This window comes from Larimichthys crocea, chromosome XIV (assembly GCF_000972845.2).
Source record: "Larimichthys crocea isolate SSNF chromosome XIV, L_crocea_2.0, whole genome shotgun sequence".
NCBI classification, from domain to species: domain Eukaryota; kingdom Metazoa; phylum Chordata; class Actinopteri; family Sciaenidae; genus Larimichthys; species Larimichthys crocea.
The window spans coordinates 4,704,229-4,732,098 of record NC_040024.1 but is presented as its reverse complement, the minus strand read 5'-3'; the positions used below and the strand labels follow the sequence as shown (position 1 = coordinate 4,732,098).

Sequence of the window (27,870 nt, the reverse complement as noted above, 5' to 3'; positions counted from 1 at the left end):
TACCACACAGTTTAAATATCAGTTTGCCAATTTAAAATTTAAAAAATTGCGAAGAATTGTATGTGTTGTAAATTCTACTATTGTTCACTAATTGTATATTTAACAATAAATACCATACTTTTCCTTGTTTTTGAATTAAAGGGTGAAGTATTTGAAAGAACACACAAAATTTTATGTTGATTAAACAGTGTAGGTCTGCTAACGTAAACCACTAACGTTAGCATGCCCGGCTAAAGTTACGTTAGCTTACTACCTTTCTTAGTGCGCGAGAACTCCTTACAAAGTCTAAAGAGGATATGGTTAGTAAACTCCCTTCAAGTTTTATACAGGACTGACACAACCATTGTGTAGGAACCAAATGAAAATACCTGAAATACTATTCTGTATCAGAGCTTGAGGTTACGTTAGCGCCTTTGTCTTCTACAAAGGGTGTGAATAAGCCTCACTGCACACAGTTTAAACATCGGTTTGACATTTTTAAGTTTAGAAAAGCTCAAGATACATTTAAAAAGCTGTTAAGAATGGTATGTATTGTAAAATATACAGTGATATACTGTGTATAAAAACAGAGACTGGTTTGCGTACTTTGCCCTAAATGCTTTTAAGCAACACTATAATTTCTATGACATTATACATATAAATGTTTCGACGGGTATAAAATCTACTAGAATTATAATGTAAATCTACATTAAAGTGCCCATAATCATACAGTGTGTCAGAATACAAACAAAATAAATGTATGTCACCAACAAGCAAGAGGAAAACATTACTTAACACAGCCCTTTCATAACATTAGACCTCTGCCGTCATCTTTATAACATCATCTGTATGAAAATAAGTCTCAGGGCTAATTCAGGTTATTCTCTTAGAATTTAGAGAGCTTTTTTTTGGACTAACTAACTAACACTTACTTTCATACTCACTATTTTTGAGTGCATAAGTGCATTCACACTGTCAAAGAAAAACCTGTAATGTTGTAACCACTTTGGGCTGTAAACTAATACTTCAAGAAACTTTGTTTCCTAAACAGAAAAATAATTGTAAAAAAAAAATAACTTCCAGCAAGAGGTGAGAGGAGAAGAGACTCAACTGAGACTGAAGTAACAGCATTCATGGGTCACGCAAAGGTCAGCACTTCTATAAATACATTTTAATAGGAGCAGAAACTTATACTTAGTGTCTCGGACACGCAGACATGCTCTGTGAAAACTATTCACCGGCTTCACCGCGGTGAGTCAGCTAAGCAAGATAAAAGGCTCCGAAGAATACAGTCTGACTGAGGAAAATATTTTCTCTCTCCGTCTTGTCTCTTGCTATCAGTCCAGCTAATTGATGTGACATTGGGCACGATGACCCGCAACAAAGTGGATCAACAGAGGAGTTGAGTGGCAAATAGCGGAATTTCAACGAGCAACCTCTCCTTTCATCGGACCTGGACCGAGTAAGTAAGCTGCATCGATCTGCCACAAACGAGCAAGATCCGTCTGAAAGTGAGGCACAGTACACACACACACAAACAAAGTACCTGTCAATATAACCTGCCCACACACACACACACACACACAGAGGACCTGCACAGAGATAAAGATATTTACGTACATGTGTGTGAAGCAAACATCCACTTATTTCTAGACATGTATGTACATGTACAGTTTCTGCAAAAAAATTGATTCATCTTTATCCACTGAAAACATTAAACAAACATTTATATATATATATATATATATATATAACGATATGATTGCTTCGTTCACTCACCGTCTTTTGTCTTTCACGCTCAGGCACACATGCTCACACACAAGACGGGGTCAGATTATGGCAAAATAGTCCCATGCAACCTGGCCTTATTCTGTATCGTCTCAGGAAATGACCTTCCGTGTCATAGCAATTACTGCAGCCACCAGAGGCTTTATGTGTGTGTCTGTATGTGTGTGAGTGTGTGTGAGTGTGCGTAATGATATAAGAAGGTCCTTTGACACCTAGACACACACACACACCACACACACACTCTCTCTCTAGGTCATGCGGCCTGCGGAGACTCTGTGGAGGTCACCGGGATATGAGCTTCTAATGGAGAACGTGGGACTAAGAAACAGAGAGAGCGGGCAATGAAATGAAGAAAACCGGACGCGGGAGAAAAAAAAAAAAAAAAAAGCGTGCACGGCTCAGATTGTGTAAGAGACATATTGATGCAGTCACGTATAAATCACCTCGCTGCCTTTTTTTATTCTCGTTTCATTACTCGAATTGACACATTAAACGGTAATTTACTGCACGTGTTGAGTGAGTTTCATGACCGCCGGGCCCATAAAACTTGTTAAAATGCCATCGCGTGATTTTGAAAATTGCATGAATGTCAATGAAGAAATTGCTAGTAGTATTATTGTCTTTGTTCTGTAGAAGACTCCCAAAGGAACAAGGTTTTTATATAGCTTTTTTTTTTTTTTTGATTCATACTTGTGTTACAGTAAGTAAGTGTGACACAGAAGTGGAACAACGTGTCCAATGAGATTAGGCTCAGTGTCCTTGTTTATGATGAAAATACTTTTTTATATATATACTTTTTTTTTTTTATAGGTTGCATGTGATTTATTACTGTACGTTAAGATAAGTGGAACTGCTTTAAAGAGGATCTAAAACACACAAGTTGAGTCACGGTGTGTCATTCTTCAGAGATGTCAAACTCAGATTTTAGGCGGATGGACTGGATGAGATTGTACAAGTTAGTGAAAGACGTTTTAATTTGTATTTGTGGCCCAGTCTTAGGTGGGTGTAACGCGGTACAGATCCGGGTGAAGGGAGACTACAGACTTGTTAATCCCGGGTCAGTACGAGGATCGGGGTGAATGATTCGGAAGAATCACGATTCCGATTTTTATCAAACTCTGTCGAGCCCATTTATAAAAGGCAGACTAGACAGAGAGAAAAGCAAAACACACAACCACCCTCCTCCACCTCCACCCTCTCTCTCTCTCTCATCCATCCACTGGCCAAAACCTTTTAGGCAGCCACACTCTCTGTGTCTGTCACACTTCCTCTCCTTCACCTCGGTGCAAAAAAAAAAACTCCCACTATAACAGCAAATTCACACATCCTCGGTGGAGCAAGCACACATGTTCGCACGCATGTACACACTCCCACATATACACATGCCAAATCCAGCAAAGCCGCAATAAAACCAACCCAAGCGTTTCTGTTGTGGATCTTAATCCACTTTTCCACTTAGCTAGCTAGTATATTTCTTCCTTACTTTCCACCCCATCATTCCCCCTGTTCTCTCTCTCTCTACATCTCCATCCCTCTTACCCGACTCCAGAAAACAATAGACGGATGGCTGATCTGCGTAAACGCTGACGCAGGTGGAAACTTAGCGGTTTGGAGGCTCACTGCTTCGCGCTTTTAAGACCCTCTCTTTAAGGGGGAGCCAAAAAAGAGCCACTTTTTTTTTCTTTTTTTTTTTTGTCAGAGCAATAAACCCCTTAACCACAAATGAAAGAAAGAGAAGGCCTTATAGTGCCAACCTGCTTACACTTGAGATCGATGAGACTCCCCCTTTGGCATTTTTAGACTTATAGTGCCATTTTAATGATGGTCAAAAGGTCAGGAAAATACAGGCTTCAGTGGTAGCTGAAGGAGCACGGTATGTACTCCTGAAACTACTGTAGGTGCCAACTTATCATTGCATGGTTCGTAAACCTCTGCTGTACTTTGCTCCAACCTTGACAGACAAATAGTGAGGTAACTAAATATAGAAAAACAGTCAAAGGTCAAAAATTGATTAATTTATTGATGCTAAGACAGCTAACAGGACCTAACACTGCTAACAAAGTCCAGCGTGTGCCGATTTAGTGGCACCTAGTTGTAAAGTTGCAGACTGAAACCAACTGAATACTCTCCCACGCCTCACCCTCTCCTTCCAAACATAAGAAAAACTTAACATAAAAATAAAAAAAGCCATATCTAGATCAAAAAACTTAACATAAAAATAAAAAAAGCCATATCTAGATCAGAGTTGAGGTTTGTCTGCTTGGGGCTACGGTAGAAAAATGAAGTGGACCTAAAGAACTCATTATTAGACAACGAAAACATAACAATTATTCCTTAATTCCATTTCCTGCCAATAAATCTTACACACTACAACTTTAACTTCGCTAACTCCAGATTTCATTTTCTCATCGTGCTTTCACACCGAACCTCTTTGAGTTGGTTAAAACCATGCGTCAATTGGGGCGGTGTTTTGCTCATTTGGTAGAGCAGCCGCCCCCATGTGCAAAGGCTCAGTCCTTGCTGAAGCCCAGGGTTCGAATCCGACTTGTGGGTCTTTCCGTATGTCATTTCCCGTCTCTCTCTCCCCATATTCCTGTCACTCTTCAGCTGTCTCTTTCAAAAATAAACCTTGAAAAGGCCCAAAAAATAATCTAAAAAAACATGCCTCAATCAACAAGCTACGTGTCACTCTGTATAATTTCAAGTTTACTCCTCTCTTGGTGTATTTGTGAAAGGTCAGCATGAACAGGAACCAGACAACTTGTACATTTAATGATATGCCGGTAGTTTGTTACTGACCAATTTTATGGATATTTTGGATGCATACCTACAAAACAAAACCCAGTATACTTTACCAACACAACAGCAGACATAGAGTCAGTTGTACACATTGAATTTTGTGTACGCACTGAATAAATACAATGTATTCTAGACATGAAATACAGTATAACTTCCAGGTGAAGGGTAGCACTCTAAAAGAAAAAAACCTCTGGCACAAGTCAACAGTCTGATGTATCAGTATGTACGAGACAGCACTTAAAGACACAGTCAATGAAACACTAACTCCAAGTTTAATGTTGAGGATAACTTGACAAGGCAGCGAGGGAGTCAGCAAGTTGTAAATCCACTGTGCTTGAAGCACATCTGCTCTGCTTGTTTACAGAGAAGAGAGAGCAAAGAAGACCGGCACAGGCACATACAGTATGCAGTTGTAGTAAACGAGCAAAAAAGCTTGACATACGGTTAGACAAGAGCTTAAAGTGGGAGAGGAATCGAGTATTTTGTTCTCCCGAGACAATTAATAGTCAAAAGATGATACTCAATGATCAGTAGAAGATGACAGGCAGTGTTAATGGAAGTAGAAAAACAAACAATGCTGGCTAGATACCTCAAAACACAGTTTCTATAACATCTATTTTGGTTTTTGCTCAAGTTTCTTGTTAAAGTTGTACCTGGTTGAGCTGCTCCAGGTCATGAAAACCCTCCAGGACCCCCCCGTACTTCCTCTCCCTGTACTTCCTGCGGATGAACGTGGCGCGCTGTTCTGCCGAAGCCCCGCTGTAGAGTTCTTCTTCCAAGGGAAGATTAGCAGCCCAGAAGTTGTTAGCATTCTTGTTCCCCACCTCCAGGAACAGCTAAAGGGGTTCAGGTACATGGAGAAAGGGAACAAACACAGGTGGGAATCATTTGTAGAGCGTTTCGTAGAATTTCTATCTGCCAAGCCCCAAATCAGTAGATAGTTCGTCTTGGCATTTTCACTTCTTGTAACACATCAAAACATCTTTAATCAATGTAAAATTAATCCACAAAATCATAGTAAGTAAATGATTATGGAGGCAAAAAGGCTATTTAAGCTGACATACTTACATAATGGTACAGAATCTATCTATGTATAGGCACAAACGAGTTGGCTTTAAGAAGTATCTGGGGCAATCTATGTATTTCACCTTGTCACAGTCAAATTAAGTCATAAAGTAAAATTAAATATATCTTGGAAAAGGTTAAGTTCAGGCTTACTGGGTATGTATACTGTTCTTTTGTTTATATTTCTGTGTGAGTAAATGTACTCAACCATCCTACACATTGACTATTGGTGCAGTACCTCCACTAGCGCGTTGCTCCATATACTGCTGTCCAACTTCAAGCTCCGCACTTTGGAGATGCTCGGGCCAAGGGAGCGGTGCTGGCCTGGTACACAAGAGAAGACACAAGTCAGCAACACAAGTTCACACACACACACACACACTCAGATATTCATACGACCCACGGGTTTAAGAAAGCCTTTTTCAATTAGATGTCTTTAAAAATGCATCGCTTTCAGTTCCTGAAAAGTTCATCAAGGCTTACGTAACACGTGCAGGAATCTTTACTGCATCTGCACGAACACACAAACAAACAATAAAACAGACGGTTACAAGATGGAGAAACAGAGCATGACTGGAAGCTCACTCTCTCACTCACAACAGACATATTTAGTGCCCTCAGCACTTCTAATTGGAAATGAAAGCATAGAACGAGGGCCATTAATTGCTAATGAATCATGAGTAATTCATTGTGTTTGTGGGTCGGCCTGTTTATTTGGGTGAATGAGAGGCTCCTGGGGTTGCTTATGGCCAAAGACATGCATCATAATACATCTGGCAGAACCGTGCAGTATGTGTGAATGTGAGTTATTGTCCTGCGTGTAAAGGCGGATAATTTTAGATTTAAATTTGCCATGATCTCATTAAAGTCTTCTATGCTCAAGTAGAGAAAGCTGTAAATGAAAATGTGCGACTGTGAGCTGTGAAAAGGCAGTGACACAGATGTAGAGAGGACCAGACACCACTGGATTGTTTGTCACCTAAGATATTAAACAGAGAAACTAATGAAGAATTAATTATCATGTCTATATTGAGCAAATTGTTTTTTAAATCTGTGATCTCTTCACAAACATCCTGAGTTGTAGTGCTTTTTAAATCCAAACACCAGGATGCATTAACTGACTGGTCTAATTATCCCCAGATAGGATTTTGAATCTGATATGCCAGGCCACATCCCATTGTGGTCAGGGATGATGTGATGAAATGGTGACTACATTGACAACAAAGGACAGTCCCAGCTTTGCTGCCACAACAGTTCTGGAGGCAGTTCTTTTCTGCATGGATACCCAGACAGCACTATACTTGCACACTACCTATTGTTTAATATTTTCTACTATACTACTACTACTTTTCTACTATAAGTCTACTATTTAAGGAAGTTCTAAGTCCATATATTTTATTTTTAGAATCAGCACCAGTAACTGTAACTTTGAATATATTATTGCTTCATTTCAAATCATTTCAAAGCACAATAAAATGTGTTTTTACAACCAAAACTGTTATAGAGGTGTGTCGACTGCATAGCTAAGATTTTTTATTGTTATATGATTACACTGTGTCATATCATTTTGCTAAACAGGAACATGCATTATGAAAACAAAAAGGAGTGGAACAAGTATTGTGCCCTGTGGAACACCGTGTGGAACGTGACATCAACATTTACAAGAAACTACCTGATTAAATCTGTATATCTACGTATCAAATGTGACCCTTAGACTGAGGAAGCATCACTTACATCAGCACGTTGTTTCAGGTAGTTTAAAACTTTACTGAATTCAGCATGAGCAATGTATCTCTACTTGAGGACATGAACTTTCAACAAGCTCTGAACAAAGAAGTCAGTCTTGGGAGAGAAACAGAAAACTTGTTGCACCCCAGATGTCATCTCTGATCCATAAAATCATTATTTTAAAAGAATTTAGTTTAACTGTTCACAAAAGACCTACTTTTTACTGGTTCATTAAAATCAGGCCTATAATTATTAACAGAAGGGATTTTCCTTGCATGAGTCAAGTGTGGATGTATTAGGGTGGTCATGTTTAAATCTGGTTTGTCCAAAGACACAGTGAAAGAGAGGAATGATGGCTGCCTTTAAAACCACAGGAGTCCATCTTAACAGATAAAGAGGCCAAAGAGCAAGATTTCTGTCATTTCTGCCTGGGAAGGAGTGAAAATATCTTGCTCTGGGTGCCTGCTGGATTGCTGCAGCCACGGCTCCATCCTCTGAGCCACACAACATTTTCACTTGTGTAAGGGTAATGAAGCTGAAAAAAGTGTGCATTCACACGTGTCACCGGATACATGGTGAGATCTTTCCATATAAATAGCATGTTGTAAATGTCTTCATCTTTCTGATGGAACCACAACAGCACACAAAAGGGCATTTCCATCACAGCAGCTTTCACACACAAAAAAAAGACCAACCCGCAAAGGATTTCAGCCCCAATTAAAAACTTTCCCAGCGACAGTTCACGGAGCACTTTTCCAACCCCCTGCACTTGTGTCATTTCGCCCTCACTCAATGATGAGTCAGAAGGAAACAAAGCAAAGCAATAAGCACTGCATTTGTGGGTTACCATGGCAACTGTTGCCAGCAGATGTGTCTACGAGTTGCATCCTGTTTCAAAAAGGAGTTTATTGCAATTACATGAGTGGAGAGGGGCCTCCATATCTTATGAGCAATGTCATTTCCTGTGGTCGGGTCGGATGCTGAGAAAGGGCAAAGACAGGGGGACAAACGAAACGGTGTAAAAGGAGGGACATCTTCAGTTATTGGGGATGTAAAGTTGATTGACTAGTTTAAAGAGTCCGGACGAGGGCTTATGTGTTGGGATTACTATCGAAGAGGTGTTTAAAGCTACACAACTCAATATTTTCATAATAACTATGGATCTAATTACTATGTGTATTGTGTAAGAGGTTACTTTTATGGAGCATTGTAGTGTCTTTCAGCACATTGTTTTAGTTTTACATCCCACAACTTTAATATTTTAGTCAGTGCTACTGTTCTTTTGAGCCTGCTCGCTTAAAATTGTGTGTTAGCGCTTAACAGCTAGTTTATGTATTTTTTCTCTTTGTATATTTGCTTGCATGGACAGAACAATATGTTCTTCTATCCCTAAACTTAAACAAATTCTATTTATACTGTGTTAATTCACTTTATTTTATCTACCCCATGCCTGTATTGTTCTGTTTTTTTGTAATATGTGTAACTGCAATGCAAGAATTCCCCTTTAGGGATCAATAAAGTACTCTATCGATCGATCATCTATCTAAACAGTCAGGTTTTTCCCTCAGGAGACCAACAGAGCTGGATTCAAAATGGGCATATAACAGTCCAAAAACAATAAACTCCCCCATTTTCAGCATTTGATAAGTTGTCTTTGAGCCGTTTTCCATTAGATTTTGTGTTTCTTAACACATGTTGTTTCTATTTATAGTTTAGACAGCAGGGGTTGTAATACTAATGTTGATATTTGTCTGTAGGATATATACATATAAAACCTTTGTTAACACGCTACCATGACTTTATGATGTGATATATCAAGTTTCAACCTTGCTGCACTTCCCCCAAGTGGCCAAAAATTAATGATCGCAGCTTTAAGCCTTGCCAGTTTTTCCCAGATAATACCCATATAATTTTTCAAATTATTTGTGGCTCATTAATGATTTCTGCTGGAAGGATAAATTCTAGTTTTGCCACACAAGGTCCTCTTTTAACAGGAGGACAAACTTTCTATTTGTGCTCTCACTTTCTAATAGAAATGGAAAGAAGCAGGAATTTGTGTCTCTTAATGTAATTTAAAAAAAACACAGTTATAGTGAAGAAATGTCTTCAGCCTGTTTTTTTGTGTTTGCATACTTTTCAATATTCACAATAACCACACAGATCATCTTTTTTCATTAAACTAAATTAATTAGGGACCTGTACAGTCCTTCAGGTCTCCGCAAACAATGACAAAATATGAATAGTCTGTACATTCACATCAAAGAGTGAAGCTACAGACTATTAAAATTCATTCAGTCTTGACATAAAAAGAGGAAAGCCAATGTGGGATCATTTTCACCATTAGCCTTCTCATTACTTCTTTCCTCTTTCTCTTGTTCAGCATTTCTCTTTATTGTCCATGACACGAGAGCGCTAATTAAAAGCGTGAGCAGTCATTGGTATTCTAAATGGACCACCGCCGAATTTACGGAGAGCGCAGTGTGAGGACAGCTTCCTCGTTGCAGATACTCACCCGCTCTCTCTCTTTCTCTCTCTCTCTCTCTGTCTCTACCAGCTTGTCGACAAAATGTAATATTAAACATCCCTGCAAATGAAATCATTTAAGGGTGTTTGAAAAGGGATGTTGGAGATCTGATGCGTACCAATTACATGGGCTTTGCAGAGGTGAGGTGAAGAATCACATTAAAACTTATGACTCTCAGGCCTGGGGAAGATCTGAAGGGGAGAAGGTGAAGCAAAAAAAAGAAACTACACCAACATGATATCCCCTCTAGATCAAGCATGTCCACTGCTTCTCTCTAATCATGTTTAGTGGGTCAAGAAGCAGTTTAGGATCCCCACAAGTTCTTGCCCATGGCTTAATCTTTGTTGTCATTTCATCGGATCCATCCAGCATTGCCAAATAGATTAGAGAGGCCAGAGGCCAGACGCCAACTCCCATAAGTGGCTTATCACCTGAGAACTTATTCCAGAAGAGCCTCTGGGGTCAGCGTACATACTCACGCAGACACAAACAAACACCAGATTAAGAATTGAGTACCAAGCTTGCATTATGATCTTACTTTTTGTTTTGTTTCTGCTATGATAGAGACGAATAAATAATGTAAATTAATGTGAGCGAAGAGAGCAGAGTGTTTGTCTTTATAACTGGCTCCCAGCTGCTTTGGCTTGTGGCTCTTTATAGCCGGGTAATGTTGATTTATGACCCCCCCCTGCCACAGGTTGCATGTCTACGAATGTCTGTGTTCACTATTCGGATAATTTAATATTAAAAAAGTTTGAAAAAGATCAAAAAGTAAACAAATTTGGGGTTCATTTTTTTCAATAGTGGGGCGGTCGGTAGCGTAGTGGGTTAAGCGGCCGCCCCGTGTGTGAAGGCTATAGTCCTCGCTGCAGCTGGCCCCGGTTCGAATCCTGCATCGGACGGCCATTCCTGTCTATCTTCAGCTGTACTATCAATAAAGGCATAAAAGGCGAAAAAAATAATCTTTAAAAAAAAAAAAAAAAGATTTTTCAATAACATTATTTTATATCAATAAATCCATTGACAGTTGCCATGGCGCTACAGAGAACAGCTGAAAGCATTAGGCAGTGGAAAGACTGGAGATGCCTGTTGAAAGAGAGGAGAAGAAGACCAGGAGCCAAAAGAAAGACGGTACAAACCAGGCGTACCGTTTGTGCGTTATCGTGGGGAATTTAAGATCCTTCCCCAAATATATGGAGGAGCTAACGGCGCTAACCAGGCTCGGAGGGAGTATGGAGAGTGTAGCATCACAGAAACGTGGCTGAACCTTTGTGTGAAATCTGTTTACAGCAAAGTTCCCAATTAAACATATATGAAGAACAAAGTTTCAAGCAATAAGTAATGAATGAATATTTACTCGGGTTTAAGTTCCCTTGGAAACCAGAAACTATAAGCATATCACAATTAACAGAACTTTGCCTCTATGTTTCCTATAGTTAGTTAGTTAAATCGTTTTATTTCCAGGAAACTTACTCAGAAATTATTAAACTGTTTCTACATTATGTTTATCTCAGGAGTACCTACTCGCAGATGGGAAACTCTCAAATAAAAAGGTGTTTTGACAGGTTGCTTACTCCAATTCACACCATGCTGTGTGTGGGCGGGTGTGTATACATGGTGGTGGTGGTGGGTTTATCAGAGTGCACTGCATTATTGTTGTTTATCAGCCAGCATCAGAGAGTTGAAGGAAAACCAAAAGTAAAGCGATACACAGGAGCCCCTTACCTGCACACTTCTTACAGATGACCACGCCCAGATTGATAGATGCCCACTCCGGCTGCGGGGCGCGACAGTCGGCACAGCTCCTGTTGGCCTCGTTGAACCAGATCTTCTCTGCCACTTCATAGTCGGAGAGTGTCTCAGCGATCGATTCTTGGACTGCTTCAATCCACTCCTCCTTCTCCCGTTCTGACTCGGCCGTGAAGCTGCAACAATTGATTTTTTGGCCCCCACCCCAACACATGCCTCACTGTTATTGATTTGATTTGAGAGAGCAATTAAACAGCATAGTATAGCTTGGCAGGGTTATGGGGGTGTGCGGTATTTGGAGTAGTTTTGGGGCGGGGTGTTGTTGAGTGTGTATGCCTATGTGTGATTGCAATAGATTTGGTGAAATTGATAGGGGAGTGGGAAGAGGTGGCGACGGGGCAGGTAAATCAATCCGTCTCACCTTGCACCACTAAAATCTATGAAGTGCTAATGCGGGATATTTTTTTCAGGATATTATTTCTATTTTAGACTGAGGAAAGTTGAGAAATATGATACATTTACGGCTTGAACATACATTGAAGAAGAAGAAAAAAAATCATGTTTAACACTCTTGTTCCTTGGGACTTCGGCGTCAAACTGAAAGTGAGAAAATGAAAAAGCTGAGATAAGCTGGATAATATTGGCGACAGTGCTTCTTCTTCTTCTGTTGTCATGGATGCAGTTATAGACTTTAAAGGTTTCAATCCAAAAACTGTGGCTCTGTCTGCCACCATCTTGGCAGTCCTGCCTCTTCGACCTCCCGGCTAATCTAAAAATCTGCATAACTTTAAACCTTAATATAATTTAAATGGATAAGTTATATAAAAATTCAGACTCAGTACAGTTGTCTTGAGCAGGGAAATTATCTATAGAGACCAAAACAGTTTTTTGTACCAGGCTGTAAACATGTTTATTTCTGCTGTGAAGTTGGACATTTTAACATAGGGGCTTATGGAGACTGACTCACTTCTGGAGCCAGCCTCAAGTGGACGTTTGAGGAACTGCAGTTTTTGGCACTTCAACATTGGCTTCACGTCAAAGCCACGACCATATAGACAAATCAGTAGATGACTTACAGAATATTTGACACATTTTAAAGCTACTTTTTCAATTTTAGATACTCCCAGACCATGTCTTTGGGTTTTTGTTTTTTGACTAGAGGAGGATGTAGTTTGGAAGTTATGAAAAATCCAAAATATAAATAAATTTGCACACCACACCTAAACACACAGCAAATGTCTAAACTGTTAAAGCTCAGAAATTGGGCGTCTTTCAGGACAGTCATTCACCTGTCTCTCAATCCATCTATGTCTTACTCATTAGTTTTACAGTATCAGGAGATCTTTTTGGAAACCACACACACACACACACACACACACACACACAGGAATGATGGATTATGTCTATTACTGTCTAACAAGCACTTACAAAGATCCCTCGCAGGGACAGACAGCGCAGGTTTCTAATGGAGAGGACGGTGCACATATTTTGAAGAAGTTGCTAAAATGTAGTGAGCAACTAAAAATTTGCTGATTGTATGATAAGTGTATGTAACAAGCAATTTGCGAGCTTAAGAAAGAGCGGGGATGAGAGAAGATGGACAGAGAGAGAGAAAGATGGACAGAGATATAAAATTGACAGGGGAGAGGAGAGAGAGAGAGAGCTTGACTGAAAGAAGCACTTAGACAGGAGAAATGGGACCACTGGTCTCCATGGCAACCTGACGACCGGTGTAAAATAAGACAGAAAATGAGGGAGGAAGGAGACGATGGTGGTGGGGAAGCTTTCGCCCGGAGCAGAGGATGTGCACCAGGGGCCAGCCTCGCCCAAGTAACCCAGCAGAGATCGATAGGTTGATTGGGTTCAGCTGTTCTGTGCCCACCGGTCTCTGCCCAGGGCCCGTCTAAAGAGATGACTGCTCACATCGTCTGCTGAACTCACAACATGGCCCCTCCGAAAAACCACAGAGGAGCAAAGGGAGACAAGAGGCAGCGTCAAGAGTGTGCGGAGGTCCCTGGGGCCGTGGAGCTTTAGATGTGAAGTGAAGGCTGGTCTCGGAAGAGGCCGTGAAATACAGTAAAGTACAGCTTTAGGAACAACAGGTGGGCAAGAGGAAGATATGAAATAGGTACAAATAGAATAAGAATGGGTATAACTAAGTTGTTTTTCTTTGCACTAAAATTACATCTTTCAAGCAATCTGACATATTGTTGGAATAGGTCAATCACCCTCCAAACCACAGGCTTCAGAGCGCCCTGCCTCTCCTTCCCTCCCACATAATGCTCATAGAGCTCTTATGTTGATTCATGCCGCTCCCATGTAATTATCTAGCAAGCTGAAAGCGTGCACTCAACTTGCTTTTAAGTCAAAAACCGGAGCTACTTTAGCGATGATTGTTTAAAGGAATATTTTTTTTTTTAGAAATGTGCTCATTTGCTCAGCATGAAGAAACAAGGGGGAACAGCTAGCCTGACTCTGAATACAAGGTACAGCGAGTTATTGTCGTTTCTCGAAAAGGTGAACCGACTTCCTGGAAACCTATTGTTGCCTTGAGGTTGCCAGGCAACAAGCAGAGTCTGACGCATAACCCCTCCGCAAAACCACAACTTTATTACACCTTGTTTGTCGTAATGATTAAACTAACAAAATATAACTAATTGCTAAATTAGGTGAGTTAGATTTTGATCCCTTTGGACAGATCCAAGCTAACTAATATGTCTCATTGTTCTCATCTAACTCTCTGCAAAAAAAAAAAAAAAAAAGCGTATAAGCACACTTACCAAAATGTTGAAATATTCCATTAAAAAAATGTAACATTTGATTTCAGTTGGCCTACATGACTTTCATGATCCGGAGTTGGAAATATTGCTTTTTACAGTTAGCTTCAGGGTTCTCCATTCACCCAAGGACTTCAGTATCAGTCCCCACTCATGAAAATGTATTGTATAAAATGTTAAATGACAATTAAATTGGGGAATCCAATATTCATGCACGGTGGCTTGACAGTCTTAAAATTCTCAGTTAAAGTGAGCATTAAATCTTAAGTTTTAAAGTTTACTCCCACTGGTGTCCTTTTTCTTGGTTGCTATTTAAGGCATTTATGCTCTGCTACCCTACATATTACAGTACATGTAAGAGAGGAAATCTAATTCTTCTTCATGAATGATGAATGGGCTTATGGCTCCTTTACTGCACCCATGCATAATGTACTAATGTAATGGTAAGAGACGCAAACACATAGGTAGGTATAGGTTCATATTATGAAATTGTTAAAAATAATACAAAAATAATAAATAGTTAATTAGTACAAGCTGTGGGGCGTTAATATTTATTTCAGAATCCAAGTGACAATCCAAGTGCAAGTCACTTGACACCTATAATTAATCTTTGGCTTCACAGCAACGGCCAAAAAAGAAAGAATATCAATCGTTACAACCAAGATATACAAGATGGATGTTCACATAAGCTGAAAATACTTTGAGGAAACACTGGCATATATTCAAAAGAAGTGAATCAATCAAACAGACTTGGAGTTGGATTACGCCTACCTAAAGCTACATTTAGGAAGGTATGACAGGGCATAATGGAACAAATACTATATTTTGTGATTTAGTGCATATACTGCTTTATGAACGTGTGTAAATAGTTTATTTGTTTAGATCACGCACGCTTTGGAGATCACCTTTACTTCTGCTTGTGGTCGCACCTTATTTTTACCTGTGCATAGGTATTTTCTGTTGACAGTCTCACTATTTTTCACTACGTCTCATCATTCTGTATTGTATAGTATAGTTTCGTCTAGTTTAGTTCTTTACGTCATGCCAGTTTTAAACCTACAACGTGGACTTTCATTTGGACTAACCCGTCACAGTAGGAGCCAACTCATAGTACTAGTCATTATAGTACTGCAGCTAACTACTGGCCATGAATACAGTATCTAGTTTTTATGGAAACAACTGCTGCATTACTGAATGATTCCAGTTTTGTAAGACTTCTTGTGGGCAATTACCAATTCTTTGTAACTTAATATTACTTTGAATAAGGAGTTCAAAGCTGTGTTGTTGGTTGATTGTATGTGGTTTTATATGAAATATATCTTCTAACATTGTGGAACACATCGAAAGGCAGAATGATGACAACACTGCTCTGTGCTCTATTCTCTCAAATAACTGTGTGATTGAAGGATCATAGGAGACTCAAGGAGAAAGTGTTGAAACAATAGAGTCTGATTTCACATTGATGTAAATAGATGTTGTTTTCATTTCATTTCAGCTTTTCCAACATTGCCATCTGGTCATATTTGCAGCATCATTGAGCCAAAAAAGTTGTGCCTCTGAAGGAACTTTGTAAAGTTTGAGAAATGACCCTGAAGATGTCACTGGGTTCTATCTACGCTTGGAGTGCAGAGACTAAAAGTTCATCAACAATAACCTGTACTGAAGGCACAAACTTTGGCATCTACCAAGCAGAGAGGGTCAAGCTAAATAATATTATAGGTAACAATACAGAATGGGAAAAGTAGTCTCCAGTTGTTTGGGAGATTGAACCAAAGTCTCTTCTTGATCCTCCACCTTAATGGAAATGTAACTCTAAATTGCTAAGGTGTAGTGAATTTCACACATTTTTTGGACCATTACTAGCAGAAAATCCAAAATGTACTACAACTACTACCATTTAAGGCTGATCAGCCAGCACCAACGGCATGTAATATTTCACTAAAGAAGAAAGTAAAGCAGAGGTGGTTTTCAGTAGTTCATAGTCTTGTATTGATCGCTTTCAGATGACTGAAAGCGATCAAAAGAAGGTTACTAAGAGATACTGGATAATAAAAGAAGAAAAGAAGCCTAAGTAATAGGGGATAATATCAAAAGTGCCAAAAACTGCAGTTCCTCAAACGACTTCTTTAAACACCCAGGCGTCGATTGGCCCGCCTCAGGTCTACTGATGATTCACATCTTTGCCAATTTTTTTGCCAGAGGCAGGACAACCAACATAGCAGCAGACAGAGTCGATTTTGAGCTTCAAAACAGCTTTTTAGAAACATTTGGGTGACATCACTGATACATTGTCCATTCTTTTTGGAATAATGTTTTAAGAAGGTCTTGATATATGCAAACCTATCATCTAAAGGGTAATTTTAACCAAATTCCAAACATGTACCATCATGATATCTATCAGTGCAGTACACAGTAGTTTGGAGACTTTTTTCCGATGCCACCTTGCTACAGTAGAGTTGTAGAAACCAGACAAAAACAAAACAAACCAGACACACACAGATTTTCTTCAATACGCCCTTGAGCTAGGCATTTATCTGCGGCTTTACTTTAGCAGAAGTGCTTTCTGATCAAGAGCTCAAAGTTTTTCTTTGCTCCAAAGTTGAGTGTCTTTGACTGGTAACATCTCGTCTCTCTCTCTCTCTTTCCTCTCTGCCTCATTGTCATTCTTTCTACTCATAAAAGTCTACTATAGCGTCTCCCACAGCGGGCTGAACGCTCTGTCCGTTTAACGGCGGCAAAACAATGGAAAAGCCAAAGTGAGTCTCCACAGCTTAAAGTGATTAGATGAGTTTCTCACTAATCCCCACCTTGAGCAGGTAGGAGAACGCTCCCAGGTCTGCCAATCGATTTGATACACACACACACACACACACACACACACACACACATAGACACACACACACAAAAAAAAAACCCTTTCAACAATCGCCTCATCAAAACAATTCAGTAGACCTGAACTCATTTTAATTCCACCTTCTTCTTTTTTTTTGTTTCACACAAAATGGCAATTACGTCCAGCGTATTAACGAAGCCGCCAAACGATGGGACCATTAAGGGAGCTGACACAAACAGATCGATCGGACATACAACAGACAGGTAGAGGAATGAGGGGGGGAAAAAATCTTTACACAAGGTAGCGGGCAAAAAAATAAAAAAATAAACGAAGAAGTGAACAAGTGCACACAAACAAACAAGCCATGCTTTGTCCGGGCAGCTATGGTGGTTGTATTCTAAATAGGCCATTACAGCACAAACAAGCAGCGCGCTCATTGATTGTAGGCCCTCGGGGACTGCAGTCACCTGAAAGGCTTTGTGCCCTACAGAGGCAGAGATACCTGCATGAAGCTCCCATTTCATAATAAAAAATAAATAAATCCTGATCGATATTTAGTGATTTTTGTACAGGACCCTACTCTCATGTAGCGTGTTTGTTGCAATGACCAATAAGTCTGCGATGCGCGAGGTGGGTGCCGTTTATGACAGAACTCGGAGCGCCACTAAAACGCAGCGAAAAGAAACTCATGAGAAGATCTTTGTCTCGTTAGAGTCGAGCGTTAACTTTGTGACACGTCCGCTCATTAGTTTCACAACTTGCAACGTCGCCGTCTTGTATTGTTTCAAATGATTGGCAATAAAAGTTCAATAACTAGCTGTGTTTGAAACCATTGTTTTGTTTATGACGTTAAGGAACGAGGAAAGAAATGTCACACCGTCACCATCAATTCTGTCATCCTGATGGCCCATACTCTACTAATTTTACTATACTACTCCCTGTTTTTCTATTTCCAAATCTAGGATCTAAGGATGGAAGGTGTCATATACTGTACAGACTGCAGATTTGTGATATCGGGTTATATCTATAAAATTGATAACTTGCCTTTCAGTTCATGTTTGTTTTATGTTTGTACCAACTTGACAATCACATGCATCATCAGTGTTGCATGGACCAACGAAGAGAAAGTCCTACTCAGCATATTTTTGCAGTTTCTAATTAAAAAGGTCAGCAAAATGTAGCAACCACACAGTAATGTCTGTAACCATGACATCAGGTTGTGGTGCAGTCTGAACTAATAGTAAAAAAAAATAATCAGTAGTTTCGTTTTCAGCTCTTTGAGACACTTTGAGCACGTCAGGAAACACACAAGTCACGGTGAAGTGCAGCATGACCATCTGTCAGTCACCAGAATTTGATTTTCCCCTTCGGGTTCCTGCAGCTCTGATGATGCATGATGACTGCGACCACGAAGGTCAGCTATTTTTAAAAAAAAGTATGTGAACATGAAACGGACCAGAACTAAAGAGAGCACTAGGAACAAACAAACCAAACATCTGGTGTGATTTTATCTTTGAAATACAAAATGGTAAAGGCAGATTGAAAAGTTTAAAAGTTATTGTAAAGTCGTGAAAACATTCTGGTTTGAATTAATCCTCCAACTCTGCAGGTACAAAGAAAAGTCATGGTCATAAAAAAAATGTTGAAATGTTCTATCTGAAAGTATACTAAACTTTCATCACGCTGTGAGAATACCTTACATGTATAAGAGCAGATTAATGAAAAAGCCTTTCAGCTGTGAATATTGATGCTTCTCGAGATGTGATTATTGAGATTATACAGTGAAGCGAAAGGCTTAGTGTATGCAAAGGGCATTTCCTAAACTATAGGGTTGAAATGAGATGATAATGCAGCGAGATTTGCCTAAGAACGGAGTGTGAATGAAGTCTCGACACCCTGCTGCTTCCTCCGCTAAGATTTTAAACAAATGTAGAGGTGCGCTTGCAGAGTCAACCTGTTGAATACGTCGCTCTGAGGGGTCTGTACTCAAAGAGATCCCTTCATTTAACATTTGTCTTTTAGATGATGAAAAAGCAATAAAGAAAGAGCCGTGCAATCAAACGGAAAGAGATCACTTTTCTCTCGCATAAACACATAAAAAGGCATCGTATGTGGCTCTTTGTTGTGAGAGAAAGGGGGCACGGAAACTCAAGACGTACGTGCACACTCCTATGCACGCACATACACATAATACTACACGTACCAGAAGTTCTTGAAGGGTGTGTTGATATCAAAGCCTCTGCGGTCCACGTCTCTGATATTGGCAGCAGTCAGTTCCACTTCAGCGATAGCCAGACCGGCTTTAAAGTCCTGCAAAAACACAAAAACAGAGAGACGGAGTAATGGTAATTAAATGCTAACTAACTGTAAGGGTTGTCACAGTACAGCTACTTCAAATGGTCAATAATTAACAGCCTTTTTTCCCCCTTCAGAGTTAGATGAGATCGATACCACTCGCATGTCGGTGCATTGAGAACAGAGAAAATTAGCCTAGCCTAGCCTAGCCTAGCCTAGCATAAATACTGGAAGCAAGAGGAGCTAGCATGGCTTTATGCAGAGTTCTTCACATAGCTGTGGTTCATCAAGATAATTTACAGAACATAACACTACAAGCTTTTACAATTTACTTTTGTGTATAGAATAAACATGGTAAACTAAGCTAATAATTTTGATTAGCTTAGCATAAAGACCGGAAACATTGGGGAAACAGCTTGTTTGGCTCATTCTGGACTGTTTCTTGGATGGGAAATAAAACCAACACTTCCATTTTAATATGGATTAAATAAAAAGGAAATATTTGTAAGCTTTAGAGGTGTTGATAGGCTTTTATGCTAAGCTAACCCAACCAACCGCTGGTTCCAGCTTTCTATTTGCCACACAGACAGAAAAGTGGTGTCAAACTTCTCCAACTCTCAAGCAAGAAACTAAATGCCCTCCCCGTGGAGGTGTTCCAGGCAACTGGAAGGAGACCCCGGGGCACACCCACAACCAGGCCTATGTATCCCGAATGGCCTGCAAACATCTTGGGAAGCCCCAGGAAGTGCTCTGGGAGGTATGGAGGGAGAACTCTTTACCTGCTACCACCACGACAGAGATGACGGACAGCTGAGGAAGACATCAACTGAGCATTCTTCTTTTGTTTTTAAATCGCAAATGTTCAAAAACCCTTTCAAAAAAAGCGAACGTGTGTTCCTAAAAGGTCCTGGAAATGTTAGGGTCCTTCACTAGTCACCATCTCAAAGCAGGCTTGGTTAAATTAGAGATCCTCTCTAATAAGAAGGGATCAACAGGTCACCTCATTATAGTCACAACTTGTTTCTCACATGAGGTTTGAATGTCATTTGGTCTAATGAAAAACTAACAAACACTGAGGGAAGCCCACGATCACTGTAGGGACACCGACATAGTCTCAGCTGCCCGGGCTTGCTGCTGACTTTTTGTTTTTGGAAATGGCACTGGACATGGAGTGTGTGTGTTAAAGAGACACAGAAAGAGAGGCCATCGTGTGTGTCGTCGTTGCATTAAGTGTCTATACCGGTGTGAAACAGCAAAGCTCTGCGAAAGGCAAAAAGGTGCATCAGGGGAATGCGAGCCAACCCGAGCTTTGAGCCTCGATGTTTTCTAAGGCCCATTTCAGAAATAGGGGTTAGATGCAGAGGCACCGTTTTCATAAGCTCCACGATAACTCTGCATCACAGCCCTCCCCTTCTCCACTTCACCCTCAACACTCACAGCAGTTTAGACCATTTTCTATAGCCTTGAGCTCTGAGCCGAGACAGGAAGACAAAAGGAGTGCGTCTACACCCACACACGTATAGGCACAACATCAAAATAAAGCACAAGCACACACATACACGCGCACGCAGGCAGCCAAAATTATAATACAGAAAAATACTCCATCGCCGAGGCGCAGACAAAGCCAAAAAAAACGCGAGTCAAAAAGATGGGGGAGAGAGAGAGAAAGACACAAAAGGAAGGGGAAGGAGGGAGAAAGTACAAGTGAAAAGAAAGGTCTTGGTAATCCTTACAGAGAGTGGGTGAGACGGGTGAGACAGAACAGTGAGTATCTAAATGTAAAAAATGTAAAAAACACAAAAGAAAACAAAACAGGACCTACGCCAATACTCAAACAAATTACAAAACGCTGCCTTAGCGAGGAGCGCTAAACGCCGTCACGCTGTGCCAGCTATAAAGCATGTGTGCTTCCTGTGCAAACTGCTCCTTCACCAGCAGAAACAATTTACACTAATTACACCAAACAAACAAAAAAGAAGGGAAATGAATCGACACCATCTTTGTTGATTAGACGCTTTTTCTTTTTTTTTCCCCTGGAAACGCACGGCCTCGCGGAGCGAAGACGCGTTTGTGTTCCTGTATGTGGCCACGTCTCTCTTCTCGCAGAATTCTTCGACTAATTAGCCGCAAACTTTCTCGATGCAGCCAATTTTTTTTTTTTTTTGCAGACTGCAACACAAAGAGGGAGGTCGCTTAAATATTTGTGTGCCGCTGGGGGATTTCCAACCTGATCTTTTACTCAGCGTCGTGTGGGTTGGTTCAATTGGGGCTAAATATTGTCAAAATCTTCACTTGACCATCATTAGCCCCAATTAGACAACTTCAAACTAATTTAAAAGGTGAAAGAACTCAGTTCTGCACAATGATAACCGAGACAGAGCGAGTGGGATAGAAACAAGGATTCCGTGAAGCACTTTGAGTATTTAAGATCAACCGAGAGCGATAAAGAAGAAACAAAGAGAGCGTGAACGAGACAAGTGAACGGTCCAGGTCCTAATTGAGCTAAAAGTTTTGATTTGAAGGCTCAGAAGAAGCCGAAACTTGCCCGTCTGTCCTATCAATTATAAGTACCTACAGTCATTGCTCTTTAAAAGTCAGTATGTTCTGGGGTTCGGAGACGCGTGACGCGATAATGAGAGCGCGGGGATGGAAACCAACCTCATTCAAAAGCTCAATCTCGCTCTAACCATTCAGCTGAGGATCTGAAAAGGCTGCGATTCAAAGACAGACGGTGGGGATGGTTTACATGTATTACTGTATAACTTGTTTCACACTGGAGGGACGTATGGAGGAGGAGGAGCTGTATGTGCACATGGATGCCTGTCTGCAAGTGTGTGTGTGTGCTGAGAGGGTAAAGCAGTCACCTATACCTAATGACCCTCATCCCTCTCAGGCAGCCAATTAGAGCGCTGGGTGTTAGCGGCCGTCCAGCCCTCGCCACTCGTTACCTACCCAATATGTGCCGTGGCCTCCTGCCCTCTCCAATTAATTCACCAAGGATAGAGGGAAGGAGGGATGGAGAGAGGAAGGGAAGGCATTAGAGGTAAAAATAACTCACCCAATTACAACAGCCAAGGGGCTGGTGGCAATAATGGCGCTTATATGGTGGTGGGGGAGAGGCCATACCAAGCGGCAATCTCCGGTGCTGGGAAATGAAGCCAACGCGGAAGTGCTAAAAAGTGTAATTCTCAATTCTCACAACTGTGTTAAGATTAAGTGCCGTTTCGGTCTATGACCTCAAAACCATTGCCTGACCCCATGCCACCTATGGTAAGCTACACAGTACATCCAACATGGTGGCAGCCAACGTCACATATTTTTGGCTTTGAGACAAACCTACAGGTGACGTCACTCAGACTCGGTCCGTTCTTTATTACTGTCATTGGTTTCGTACGCATCCAGATTTAATGACGTTTTGTCCACAAACTATGTAAAATAAGAAATTTCAACTCAAATCAAGATTCTTGCAACGATTGGAGTTTCTCTCGCACCTCAAATGAATAACCTTAACCTGGTAAGTGCTGACCATAGGCCCACTCTGAATATTCAAGCCATGCGTCCAATTAATGTTTCTTTCAAAGCTTTCCAACCTCTCATTGTGCAAGTCAGTCACTCCCCGGTGCCGAGCGGGTGTAAAAGAAGCCAGACGAGCAAAAGGTGGCCTCTGCTTCTATCTCCAATTCCATGTCCACTCAACAAGCTTAAGAAGCTCTAAAAGCATGCGGGCGAGATGGGTTTAAAGGAGCACACACACTGAATGGAGACAAAAGACTTTTCATTATTTTAAACATCAGGCAGAGAGGCCAAGGACGGCGAGGAGCTATGACAGAGGATAAAAAGACAAATAATCCTTTGGAGACAAAAGAGAAAAGCAACTTTATATTCTTTCATGTTCATCATTTTAGGTAAAAAGCACAAATATACTCTAAAATGATTGAAAGTCCTGGAAGTGAGTAGAGGTTACAAACTGCACGTTGAGCTGGTCTGTCAGTCATTTGGTGGAAAATATTTCAGAAAACTTACACCGTGCATGTAGAACATGACATTATTGGTCTGACTGCTTCCTCAGTGTGAGTTTAGCTGAGTTGGTAAAGAGTCGGTGTGGCAAACAGAAACAAAACAGGGTCCAGAGGTTGAGGTTCTACTGTAATCCCCCAATGAGTCAATTTCGTGCCAACCTTGCTGGATCTGGCATGAATCGCATGCTCGTTTGGATAAAACTTTGTAAATCTGATTTAATATTTAAAGATGCACTAATCGATATATATATATATACACTTTTTTTTTAGCCATTCTAGTAGGAACATGGCTCTAGGGGTGGCAGTTTCTCCATCACTTCAGAAATATCTCAAACTTTTGGATGGATTGCCGCGAAACGCCGACCTTGATGAATCGTACCGACTTTGATGATTCACTGGCGTTTCTTCCGACTCTACCACTTTGATGATGTACTCAGAGGCACCTTAGCGATGGTGCAAAATGCACCCATGTTAAGTGAATTAAGGGGAAGTAGTTTTGGTTTTCCAACCTCACATTTTGTCTGGTAAAAATAAACTCACCATTTATATTTAAGCGCTCCATTGTCAATGGTTATTTTACGATTTTCAGCAACTGACAATAAAAAATAAATAAACCACAAATTTTTGGATCACCATTTGAGTTGGTTCAGTCAAAGCCATCACTGATCGTTACTATGGCATGGCTGTCAATCACTCTCATGCAAACATTCCTGGCTGCATCGAGGACACCGAGGAAAAATGTGTTTTTTGTACCAGGCTGTAAACATGTTTATTTCTGCTGTGAAGTTGGACATTTTAACATGGGGACTTATGGAGACTCGTTCTGTAGGCAGCCTCAAGTGGACGCTCGAGGAACTGCAGTTTTTGGCTTCACTTCACAGCCACGGAGGTTTCTGTTTAGTCCCAAAGCACCAAACAGCAAGTAGATATAGTTAGCAACTAGTATAGTGAAGCATTTAGCAGCTAAAGAGCTACAGTTGTTGTTTTGTTGGAGACCAAAACAGAGCTAAAGAATGAGTGATTATAAAACATATTCACATGTGCAGTACCATTTAAATGCATCAGTGTTGTGCAGCATGAATGCAGGTTTAAATTGCACTCAGCACATAAAGTCGTAGAGCAAAACAATGTTAAATGTTCGTATTATCTTCCAGCTGCATCAGGTATGCAGAGAAGAACAAAACTCATTACAAGAGAAGGGGCCTCGGTGAAACGAGACTCACTCTTGTGTCACAAATTCTACAAAACGGCCTTGCAGTCTTGGGATGATGTTAATTGTTACAAAGAAGATCTTGAGAGGAGCAAATGAGAAAGAGATTTAATTAAAGTAGAGATTAATTAAATCCTCAGTCTCGCTGTTATTGTATACTCGGAGTACCTTTCCCACCAGGAGGAGGCTCTACTGTATGTGTAACTTTTGCAGAGCAGGAAATAAAGCGGCAAGATACCACCGGGGGGCTCGACTAACCTAGCAGGACAAAAATCACATAAAATATGCCGGGAAGAAATATGATCATCCGACGATCAATCAATCCTTCAGGTGCCGGAGTGGTACGCCGGTTGTACCAATCTGCCTACAGAACACAGGCCATGGCGGGGGGGAGATCATTCTCAGGGTAAACCCCGTGTGTGTGACAGACTTTGCACACCGTCTGACTTTCTTTACCTTGGTGTTTAAATGACCTTAAACACAGCTTCATCACGGGGCTTACGGTCCGTGAGAAATGGGGTAGGGGTGGTGAAGGAGGAGCTGGGAGGATGATGTTTCCAATAGCTCGTTCATCATGTTAGATTAAATACTCCACTCCACTGAACTTGAACGGGGCAACGGTCTGCCTCCCTCCCCGCTCTCTCGCTCTCCATTACTCTCTCCTTTTTCCCCCACAAACCACCAACGCTCGTTCCTCACTCATGCTACCTCTGCACCCGAGCGCTCCCTCCACGCCTTTCACTTCATCTTTCCACTTCTATCTCTTTGTGTCTGCCTCTTTATTCCCCCTGCCTTTCATTCGCCGTCTCTCCCTTCCTCCCTGCGAAAAATAAAAAAACGCGCTGCCGCCGCCGCCACAAGATTCGTGTCGGGGATTTAGCTTGTAAGCTGAAATAATACAATTAATTTGCTCTCTCTCTACGATTCTCTCATTCCCTCTCGTTTCTCCTGCTGTCTCAGATCAAGGAAGTGGAAATGTGCTGACATGCAGTGATACCCAAAAGAGAACTCTAACAAAGATGTTTGTTCACGCTAATGAAGAAAATAATGAAAGGCAAACAGCAAAACTAAAGAGCGAGACAAAATGAGAGCCGAGGAGGGATGGAAATGAGTTGAATGTGTGTAGCATTATCAAATATGCACATAAGTACGTGCGAGGCACTTTAAGAAATAGTATCACTGTGTTATGAGGTATCTTTCCATCTCAGATACGATATCTTGCTGCCGGGACAGGAGTATAACAGAGACTCTGTATGTGAGCAGGGACTATCAGGGCTTAATTGGACGCACATCAAATAAGAAAGACTCAAGAGAAGCTATGACTAAGAGAAAACTTATCTCTTCTTTATTCTGCAGTTGAGAGGAGACGTACGTTATCAGAAAGAGTGTAATCGCAAGTAGTCCGCTTAAAGCACTTCTCTGGCTTTTTTTTTTTTGGGGCCCTTTGGTCATGTGTCAACTCGGAGCCACCAAAATGATCTCTTTAATGAACACAAAGCTCTATAAGTAGACACTGTGGCAGTGATTTTACTCTTTAATATAGTCATGAGCAGTACTAAACTTGTGAAACAAAAAGGGAACGCTTCAACATTATCTTACACGAGAGGATTAACGTCACTCTCATGTTTGTACGTCAAGTATGGAGCTAGAGCCAGGAGGTTGTTAGCCTAGCTTAGCATAATGACTGGAAACAGAGGGGAACGCTAGCCTGGCTCTGTCCAAAGTTAAAAATAAAAATACAACAAGCCCCTCCGACGCTCACTAATCACCACGATGGATCTCTGTTTATTCCGTGCTGCTATCCATAGTGCAATGTTTAAAAGTAAACCTACTTCCACCGTTAAAGCTAACTTATTAACATGCTGTATATTGTTTGTTTAATCCACAAATGCAAAAAAAATACAAAAATGAGAACCGTGCTAGCGTTTACATTTCTGGTTGTGTAAGCTAGCTAAGCTAATTCTAGCTCCACACTTAATGCAGAGACATGTTCATCTCTTGATGTCGAAGACGTCAATGTTTTTCCGCTGATGTGGGCGCATTCAGACAGAATCCAGCGCTGCAGCAAAAAACATTTTTCCATTGATTTGAATGGGGTAGTGCGTTTTGGCTGCAGGCGGTGCAGGCTAAGTGCAACCTGTGTGGCGATTTGCTGCAGAGCCTGAATGTACCCTATCTCATTCACTGCTGCTTCGATTTGACCATTCAGTCTCTCAAAGGGTTTATTGAAGCGCTATAGTAAAATCACTGGAGTAGCCCTTGAAAGTTAAAAGTAAAAGTTCATCCGAAGCTGCAAAGAAAGAAAAACACAAGACAAGAATACCAGAGAGTAAATATGACACTCAAGCAGTTTCTGGAAGTGGTCAAGTGCACATGAAGTCAGGAGTAATGGGAATAAAGCTACGTAAAGATTAACACCCGGTCCAGCACTGTCAATATTTACTAGAAGAGAAGCTCGGGATATCAACCCACAGGTAGAAAATGGTCAGAGTACTAAGGTTAAAGCAGAGCCAACCTTTTTTTTTTTAGACTGCATATGAAAAGCTGAGAAGTTTTATTTGACTCTTAACTCATCCAAAGCAGGGGTGGTCACTTAAAATTTCAGGAGGTGCAGTCACACTCATCAGAATTTTTAAAAATGCCTTTTTTCAATAAAATAAGAAACAAAACTATGATTAGTCCAAAAAGCTACTGCATAAATATTCACCTAAACCACTGGGTATATTTAGAAGAAGAATGTTTGTGAATAATATATTTTTTTCTTGAATCAGTGAAGATGTAACAGAAGGAAAAATGGGCCATTAAATATAGAAAAAAACAAACATATTGCAGAAATTGTCTACAATATTTACATTGCAAAAGTGTCACTCAAAAGAAATTGGCTTAAATCAAACTTTCAGAATACAATAAGATGAATATCATTACTGCATATTTTAGTTACAAGCTGTCAAAAAGCTTTCGCCGTGCGACCGTACACGTCTATCCTCAGAACTGCTGTCATCGTGTCTGTTATGTGAGAACTGATGTTACAACTGCAGACTGCTTGAAATTAAAGCGCCATGCTCAAACCTACATGCCCCTCAATAGGAAGAACCAAACCAAGG

General features: G+C 40.7%; 1 protein-coding gene across 4 annotated transcripts in view; it reads right to left on the bottom strand.

The window, feature by feature from the left end:
- Positions 1 to 27,870, bottom strand: part of arap2 (ArfGAP with RhoGAP domain, ankyrin repeat and PH domain 2) — a 125,604-nt gene that overhangs the window by 69,303 nt on the left and 28,431 nt on the right. For all 4 annotated transcript variants that reach the window (XM_027287736.1, XM_027287735.1, XM_027287734.1 and 1 more), the window contains 4 exons: positions 19,446 to 19,552; positions 11,609 to 11,808; positions 5,870 to 5,955; positions 5,220 to 5,402 (listed from right to left, as the gene is read on the bottom strand). In XM_027287736.1, the coding sequence (XP_027143537.1) occupies positions 5,220 to 5,402; positions 5,870 to 5,955; positions 11,609 to 11,808; positions 19,446 to 19,552 (576 nt within the window). The remainder of the gene's footprint in view (positions 1 to 5,219; positions 5,403 to 5,869; positions 5,956 to 11,608; positions 11,809 to 19,445; positions 19,553 to 27,870) is intronic.